At 46.1% G+C, this 9,362-nt stretch overlaps 1 protein-coding gene across 2 annotated transcripts in view; it reads left to right on the top strand.

Moving 5' to 3' along the window:
* Nucleotides 1-4,215: 4,215 nt before the first annotated feature.
* The window catches only part of GPATCH1 (G-patch domain containing 1), a 55,907-nt gene continuing 50,760 nt past the window's right edge, over nucleotides 4,216-9,362 (top strand). Inside the window, exon 1 of one of the 2 annotated variants that reach the window (XM_020899287.2) lies at nucleotides 4,216-4,327. In XM_020899287.2, coding sequence (XP_020754946.2) covers nucleotides 4,255-4,327 — 73 coding nt within the window. In that variant the 5' untranslated portion in view covers nucleotides 4,216-4,254. The remainder of the gene's footprint in view (nucleotides 4,328-9,362) is intronic. The other variant, XM_020899288.2, reaches the window with a different exon arrangement.

Genomic DNA, 9,362 nt, shown 5'->3' with positions numbered 1-9,362 from the left:
CCTGCTCTGATTTCCTTTGACCAGTGGCAACCACTGTTACCAGATTCTTTGGGGAGTTTACTGGGGATATAGCATAGTTTCGGATGTACTGCTTCCCTACATTGTGGATGCGATAGTCATGGTAAATTTGGCTTTTTATGCTTTCTCTTAATATAAATGGCAATGCTCTGCCTCACTCTCTGTCTTGCTCATTTAACAGCATCCACTGGAAATACTCACCATCAGCATTTTTATTTTTTAAATTTTATTAATCTATTTATGTCTATTTTTGGTTGTGCTGGGTCTTTGTGCTATGTGCAGGCTTACTCTGGTTTCGGTGTGGCCATCGTCTCATTGCAGTGGCTTCTCTTGTGGCAGAGCATGGCCTCTAGGGCACTCAGCTCGTGGGGCAAAAACACTGTCTCAGTAGTTGTGATGCATGGGCTTAGTTGCTTTGTGGCATGTGGGATCTTCCCAGATCAGAGATCAAACTCATGTCCCTTGCATTGACCTGCAGATTCTCAACCCCTGGACCACCAGGGAAGTTCCCTATCAGCATTTTTAAATGCTTTATAGTATTTTATCATAAAAGCTGTTCCCAGTACCTGTTGCTGTTAACAAATTGCTGCAAATCTTAAAGGCTCCAAACAAGAACAATCATTGTATTATTAACTCTCATGGTTCCAGAAAGGACTGAACGCAGCTATGAGATGCTAGCTTGTGATCTCTCAGGCAGCTGTAGTTAGATGGCCACTGGAACTGGAGTCATTTTGAATCTTCCTTGCTCACCCGTCTGGTGACTGATGCTGATTATTACTCCCAGCTGGGTCATTGTCTGGACGATCAACCTAGACTCTCCTCATGGCCTGGCTTCCTCACAGAATGGAGATTAAGGTTCCAGGGCCAGCAGCCCAAGAAAATTGAAGCTATCAGTTTCTTAAAGCTTGGATGTGGTAAGTGTTATATTGACACTTTCATTGTATTCTTTTGGTCATAGTTGTGGAGCCTAGATTCAAGGGAGGGCACATGGACTCCACTTTTTGATGGGAAACCTGCCAAAAACTTCAAAACTGTGTTTCTTAAAATTTTTATTGGAGTAGAGTTAATTTACAATGTTGTGTTAGTTTTGGGTACACAGCAAAGTCTATCAATTACCCCTAGAAGCTGTGCTTTTTTTCATGGCTTGTTTTTGGCCACGCTGTGAAGCATGCAGGATCTTAGTTCCCTGACCAGGGATCACTGCCCCATGCAGTGGAAGCATGGAATCTTAACCATTGGACCACCATGGAAACCCCTAGAAGATGTTTTTAAAATAACTTTTAAAAAAAGTCATGTACCATGACTTATTTAATTAGTTATTCATTCTTCAAAATTATTTATTGAGTGCTTACTATATTCCCAGCACTGTTCTAACCTCTGAGGATACAGCACAGAAAGAAAGAAAGAAAAACTGGCTCAAGGACTTCCCTGGTGGTCCAGTAGTTAAGAACCCACCTTCCAATTCAGGGGATGTGGGTTTGATACCTAGTTGGGGAACTAAGATCCCACATGCCTCAAGGCAACTATGCCTATGCGCCACAACTAAAGAAGCCCATGCACTGCAATGAAGACCCAGTGCAGCCAATATTAAACAAACCCAAAGCTGGCTCAAATCTCTCTCTTCTTGGAGCTTATATTTCAATGGGAGCTTCCATTCCAATGCGGGAGAGAAAGACAATAGACATAATACTGAGTCAGTAACCTCTGAGCAGAGACCTGAAACAGGTGAGGCTGTGAATCATGCCTGTGGTACCCTAAGCGGAGGGAACAGTGACGACAGGGGCCTTGAGGCCAGAGAGTGTCTTAAGTGCTCCAGAAACAGTCCTGACTCCAGAGATTCTGATTCAGGAGGCCCGGAGGCATGGGTAGGACGGACAGCTCAACAACATCCTAGTGATTCTCAGTCATGCAGACTTCTGACCCTCAGTTTGAAAGTCTGGGCTTCCTTTCTTTGCTCTGTAAGAAGGAATTTTGGGGTGGGATAACGGCACCCCTTTGGACAGATGTTTGTTTCTTTAGGTTCAGTAAGGGAGCTCTCAGTGTCCCTCACCCCACATCACAGCCTTTTGCTTGACTGCTTGCCTTTTCTTTTTACTTTCTCTTTTTCTCTTTTCAATTTTCTTTCCTTTTTTTCTTTTTCTCGCTTTATGTCTCTTTTCCCCTTTTTCTCCCCTCCCTACTGTCATGATCTGTGCACAGATTGGAAAAGAATTACCAGACAGGAGGCAGAAGGAGGGGAGAATAGAGTTTATTAGAGTGGGAGATGTATTAAGAATCTGCCTGCAATGCAGGAGACCCTGGTTCGAATCCTGCATTGGGAAGATCTGTTGGAGAAGGGATAGGCTACCCACTCCAGTATTCTTGGGCTTCCCCTGTGGCTCAGATGGTAAAGAATCTGCCCGCATTGCGGGAGACCTGGGTTTGATCCATGGGTTGGGAAAATCCCCTGGAGAAAGGAAAGGCTACCCACTCCAGTATTCTGGCCCAGAGAATTCCATGGACTAGACTCTTTGGGTCACAAACAGTTGGACACGACTGAGCCACTTTCATTTTTCATGGAGATTCCTTAAAAAAAAATAGGAATAAAACTACAATATGACCTGGCAATGCCACTACTGGGCATATACCCTGAGAAAACCACAATTCAAAAAGACACATGTACCCCAGTGTTCATTGTAGCACTACAGACAATAGCCAGGACATGGAAGCAACCTAGAAGTCCACCAACAGATGAGTGGATGAAGAAGGTGTAGTGCATATATACAATGGAATATGAGTCAGTCATAAAAAGGAACAAATTTGAGTCAGCCGTTTGAAGTGGATGAACCCAGAGGCTGTTATACAGAGTGAAGTCAGAAAGAGAAGAACAAATATATATTAATGAATATTTATGGAATCTAGAAAAATAGTACTGATGAACCTATTTGCTGGGACGGAATGAAGACGCAGAGAACGAACTTGTGGATACAGTGGAAGAAGGAGAGGGCAGGATGAACTGAGAAAATAGCATTGACATATATACACTATCATATGTAAAAATGGTAACTAGTGGGAAGCTACTATACAATACAAGGAATCCTGTCTGGCACCTCATGACAACCTAGAAGGGTGGGATGGCAAGGGGAAAGAGGCTCGAAAGGGAGGTGATTACACATAAAATTATGACTGATTCCAGTGGTTGTTCAGCAGAAACCAACACAACATTGTAAAGCAATTATCTTTCAATTAAAAGAAAGATAGAGTGGTCGATGCAATTGGAACTGCAGACAGTTGGAGAGACAAGGTTTCCTGGAATAGTAGCCCATTTTTATAGCATCAAGACAAAGAAAACTCCCGTTTGGAGGGTGGCATTAAGTGACTGGTTAGAGTGGTATAGGGTGGGTATTTTTATTTAATGTGAGGTCAGGGAGTAGGCTGGTTTAGAACAGGGAGACTCACGGCAACGGTTGCTATGAGGCTCAGTTCTGGAGATGAGCTTGGTGCAGGGCTCCGCATCTGTGACCTCGGTATAGGGCGCCACACCTACACCCCCTACCTTCTTTCTCCTTTTCTTTTGATCTCTTTTTATTTTTCTCTTTGACCAAGTGTTGCCCCAAACTACCTTCCCCGTGGGCATCAGCGTACCCCTGCCTGTGAATCCTTTCAGAGGTCTGGAAGGGGACTACACTTACTAAGCCTAAGGGTGTTATATGGAAAGAGGAGCCTGGCAGGCTATAGTCCATGGGGTGGCAAAGAGTGGAACACGACTCAGCGACTGAAACAAGGGCGTTATAGTCAGATAGCGCGCGCATGTGTGGGAGTAGAGGCAAGTTCCCCGCAAGACAGTGGAAGCAATGAGAGGAGCAGAGTCTGCCAGCAGGGGAAGTTGGGGAAGGGTGTGGACCGGTCTGGGGAGGGTTGTGGAGGTGCGCAGGTTTCATGGAGAACCAGCAGTCGGAAAGCGGGGTGCGTTCCACTCTCTCCCAGGCGCCTCCTCCAGACCGGCACCTGGGTAGTTAGGATGGGACGGCGTGGCAGCCAAAGCCTCCGAGGCAACTCCTGAGGGGGTCTGCCTCCAACAAAACGGGTTTGAGAACCACCAGGCGCAGATCCCAAGAAAGAAGCTTGCCTGGGGGGGTCAGCACTTTCCACTACTCGCGCTTAGAACTCGTAGAAGTTCGCGGAGAAGAAAGCGCGGAAAATGTTTGGCCGGTTGAGGCCGCCGTAGCGAGGGGGTGGGGTCCGGAAAGGAGCAGTATGGCGGCGCTGGACAGTGACAGCGACGAGGATTTGGTCAGCTATGGGACTGGCTTGGAGCCGCTGGAAGAAGGTGCGGGCTAGGTTCGTCGCCAGAGCCTCTGGCAAACAGGCTGGGGGTCCAGGGTTCGGGGCCAAAACACTCAACCCTGTGCCAGACCTTTTCTGGCACTGGGGGAAAGGCTTGCGTGCTACGGGCTCTGGGAACAGAGACCAGAAAGGCGTGCACTGTGCTTTTGGGGTTCTTATGTTTTGGAGGGACGGATGAAAGTCCCGGAGGGATGGGAAATAGAAAGATGACAAATAGGTTCGTATGAGAGCCGAGGTAGGGGAGCAGCGGTGGTCAGGCGATGTTTTTCCTAGGACAGGACGTTTGAGTTCAGACCTGAAACAGAGAAAGGAAGCAACGGTACCAAGATTTGGGTGAAGAGCATTTTAGGAGAGGCGAACAGCAAGTGCAAAGGCTCTGAAGTCGGAGCCAGTTTGGCACATTGAGGACTAGGCCGGACGGTTGTGGGTGGAGCATACAGCACCCGGGAGAGGCTGGCAGAAGATGATCTCAGAGGAGGAGGTGGGGGTTGAACCTTACTTGATGTGGTCTGGGAGTTTGGATTTTAATACTAAGGGTAGAAGAGTCATGGGGAGGGGTTTCACAAAGGGGGGATGTATGTTTTTAGGTTTATTCTGTCCTCGATTTTGTGAGTCGGCCGGTCGGGGGTGGGCAGGAGGGAAGCAGGGAGATTAGCAAAATTAGGGCGATGATGGTGGCGGCGGTTAAGTAGTGGTGAGTTGAGAGTACTTTTAAAGCAGCGCTGATCGCGAACTTGCTGGTGGAATGTAGGGGTGAGAGTAAGATGAAGTAAGAGTCTCCTCCATGTTTCTGGTCTGATCCACTTCATGACTTGATTTGTTCAGTGAAGTATATATTGACTAGCCAGTAAGGACTGATGGCAGTGCTAGCCCCGTGGAGGAAGACAGAGGAAGTATGGTGGGGAGGAGTTATTTGCAGACTCCTTTTTTCCCATCCTGACCACATCTTGTCAGGTTGTTTGTACTTCTGGGACATAGCCACTGAGGACCCTCTTATTCCCTACAAACAGTTCAAGTCATTAGAAACTTCTGCCAGATCCTGGCCCTGTATCTACTCTCTGCGTACAAAAGACAAAGAAATGCTAGTCTCCTGAAAGCTTCTTGTGTATTTAAAGACACCCCTTGCATTTCCTCTAAGACATCTCTGTACCACACTCAGTTCTCTAATAGATTCAGTTTAAAGTCCCCTCAACCCTAATTTGTCAAAGCTTTTCTCCAAGTATGGGACCAGAGTGTGGGTAAAGTGGGGCCATCACTAGATGCGTCCTTTATTTTAGGCTGTATTTCTTTAGTACAATCTAAGATTGCACCGGGTCTCCACAGTGGCTCAGTGGTAAAGAATCCAGCAGCAATTCAGGAGCGGCAGAAGATGTGAGTTTGATCCCTGGATCGAGAAGATAACCTGAAGAAGGGAATGGCTACCCCCTCCAGTATTCTTGCCTGGAGAATCTCATGGACAGAGGAACCTGGCAGGCTACAGTCCATAGGGTCACCAAGAGTCAGACGCAACTGAAGTGACTTAGCATGAACACACACGCACGCAAGATCACATTAGCTGTATCGGCAAACACAGCATCCCATAATCCCAAGGAATTTATTGACAAAGATACTTGATTCAAGGAGTTTCGAATCTAGTTGAGAGCAAAAGTATGTGATTCACAAGCGCTAAAGTATGTCAAGTAGAGAAATAACCTACACACGCTAACAGGGAAACCTGAGAAGGCAGGATAGGAACCCCTGAAAACTGGTTGGAATTTAGGTATGCAGAACGAGGAAAGGTTAAACATGCATGGGTGGAGGTTATTACAGCCTGTCAGGCAGCAGTTTAGGTCATTTCTATATTTCTGCTCACGGTTGTTTCCTTGTGAAGTGACATATTGTAAGTCACCAACTATTTGATCTATATTTTTCTAATTCTTCCTGTTTTGATGGTGTACAAAATCTGGAATGAAGCCTAATGGTCTAGCCAGTCTTTTGAAGTAGAGTGAACTTTTTTTTTCCTGTCCTAAAATCATCTTTTAACTTCTCATTAACTAGAAGTTTTTGAGGGCTGATCCATTGTTACCTAAGCACTTTGAAGTTAAAACACACTCTGACTACATTTTACGATGTAACATACTAGACCAATAACCACTTTTACCTCCTGCTTTGAAACTTTAGTGACAGGTTAGACAAATACTGGTAGAGGAGGGACTCTATTACTTGATTAAAGTTGCTGGCCCTGATAGAAAGTTTTATTGGTTAAGAGACAGTGAAGGGATTTCCCTGATGGTCCAGTGATTAAAAGACTTTGCCTTCCAATGCAGGGGGTATGGGTTTGATCCCTGGTCAGAGATCCCTGGTGGTTTTTGGGGCCAAAAAACCAAGACATAAAACAAGCAATATTGTAACAAATTCAATAAAGACTTAAAACATGATCCACATTTTGTTTAAAAAAATCTTAAAAAAAAGACAGTGGATCTTAGCTCAGTGCTCTGTGATGACCTAGAGAGTTGGGATGGGGGCTTGGGGGGGAGATATATATGTGTGTGTGTGTGTATATATATGTATATCACATATATATATATATATATCTGGTTCACATTGTTGTGCAGCAGAAACTAACACAACATTGTAAAGCAATTGTACTCCAATTAAAAAAAAAAAACAACCTTCAGAAAAAAAAAGAGACAATGACTGATCTGTTATACACAGACTCTTGGACACGTAGGTGCTCTGGCCCGGAAGCTTATCTGGCCTTGGGGCTTATCTTATCTTCCCTTAGATGCATTCACTTGGCTGTAGAAACCTTCTCATCTCCAGCTCATCCTGCACTCAGATTAATTCAGGACCATTTTCTTCTTCCTTGGTGCTGTGATTCTCCCACTTAAAACTACCTTTGACTCCCAGTCGCCCACAGGCCGCACCTGGACCCTGCAGCACGTGTTCCTTGGCTGCTGCACCATCTACCCTTCTTATGTATCTGTTTGGTTTTGGCTGTTCTGGGTCTTCATTGTGAGCAGGCTTTCTCTAGTTGCAGCGAGCAGGGGCTACTCTCTGTTGCTGTTCGGGGGCTTCTCGTGGTGGTGGCTTCTTGTTGCAGAGCACGGGCTCTAGAGCGTGGGCTCAGTAGTTGTATTGCAGGGTTCAGCTGCCCCACAGCATGTGGGATATTCCTGGAGCGGGGATCGAATCCATGTCCCCTGCATTGATAGGTGGATCCTTAACGACGGGACTACCAGGGAAGCCCCCATCTGCTCTTATGGTTCCATATTCCATGGCTTCCTTCCAGTCAGACTGTATTACCTTCTCTAACATCTTACCTTCCCCTTTTAGACCTTCTGTTTACTGTTTCCTGATGGAATGAATGCCTCTGGGTGATGTTGTGGGCCTTGCACATTGTCAGAGCAGTTCCTATACGCAGGTCTCCTCTGCTAGACTCTGAGTACCCTGGGAACAGGAGTGGAGTTGTGTTTAGTTTTCCATACCCAGGTCTAGAACAGACCTGCTTCCTCTGGAAGGCCCTCAGTAAACTCCTGGTGGGGGACAGGTAAAGGGCAGAATGGGTTGCATCCCTGACTTGAGTTGAAATCTGATTTCAGTTTTGTGCTTATTGGTTGTGGAACTTAGTTCAGTTCAGTTCAGTCACTCAGTCATGTCTGACTCTTTGCGACCCCATGAATCACAGCACGCCCGGCCTCCCTGTCCATCACCAACTCCTGGAGTCTACCCAAACTCATGTCCATCGTGTAGGTGATGCCATCCAGCCATCTCATCCTCTGTCATCCCCTTCTTCTCCTGCCCCCAATCCCTCCCAGCATCAGAGTCTTTTCTAATGAGTCAACTCTTCAAGTGAGGTGGCCAAAGTATTGGAGTTTCAGCTTCAGCATCAGTCCTTCCAATGAACACCCAGGACTGATCTCCTTTAGGATGGACTGGTTGGATCTCCTTGCAGTCCAAGGGACTCTCAAGAGTCTTCTCCAACACCACACTTCAAAAGCATCAATTTTTCTTTTCTCAGCTTTCTTCACAGTCCAACTCTCACATCCATACATGACTACTGGAAAAACCATAGCCTTGGCTAGACAGACCTTTGTTGGCAAGGTGATGTCTCTGCTTTTTAATATGCTATCTAGGTTGGTCATAACTTTTCTTCCAAGGAGTAAGTGTCTTTTAATTTCATGGCTGCAATCACCATCTGCAGTGATTTTTGGAGCCCCCCAAAATAAAGTGTGACACTGTTTCCACTGTTTCCCCATCTATTTCCCATGAAGTGATGGGACCAGATGCCATGATCTTAGTTTTCTGAATGTTGAGCTTTAAGCCAACTTTTTCACTCTCCTCTTTTCACTTTCATCAAGAGGCTCTTTAGTTCCTCTTCACTTTCTGCCATAAGGGTGGTTTCATCTGCATATCTGAGGAACTCAAGGCACTTCTTTAATCAGAGCATCCTTATCAGGGTATGATAAATGAGATAAAAGTGTGAAAGGAAAGGATTAGTTATTATTAGTAGTGGTGATTATCACAGGGCCTCCCTCAAATGCCACTCCCCCTGGAGTTTTCTTGTGCTGTGATTAGAGGTGGTGCCTCTCACTCAGGAGCCCCATGAAGCCTAGTGGCTCCCACACTGCGTGGCCCCCATCATCTGCTGCTGGGTTCTGCTTAGTTGTCGACCGATCTTACCTCCGTTTTCAGCTCAGGAGTACCTGGAAAACCAAGCAAGACAGAATCTCGAGTTGGTGGGACCTGTCCTCTCTCACCTTAACCTGGTGGTTCACAACTAGGGATGAGTTTGCCCCCCAAGGGACATTTGGCAATATCTGGAGACATTTTTGGTTGTCGTGCTTTATTGGGACAGGGGTGTTACTGGCATCTAGTGTTACAGGCTAGGGATGCTGCTAACCATGCTGAGTCAGTCCTGCCTAAGGAGGGATTATCCAGCACAAGGGAGTCACTCCAGCTTAGCCGGGTGCACGAGTCGGCTGCATTTGTAAGAAAGGGTGAAAATCTTGGACTGTGGGACCCAAGTTGTGATTCAG

Source organism: Odocoileus virginianus, chromosome 20, assembly GCF_023699985.2.
Source record: "Odocoileus virginianus isolate 20LAN1187 ecotype Illinois chromosome 20, Ovbor_1.2, whole genome shotgun sequence".
In the NCBI taxonomy this organism is placed as follows: Eukaryota; Metazoa; Chordata; class Mammalia; order Artiodactyla; family Cervidae; genus Odocoileus; species Odocoileus virginianus.
This window is presented reverse-complemented; position numbering and strand designations above follow the sequence as displayed.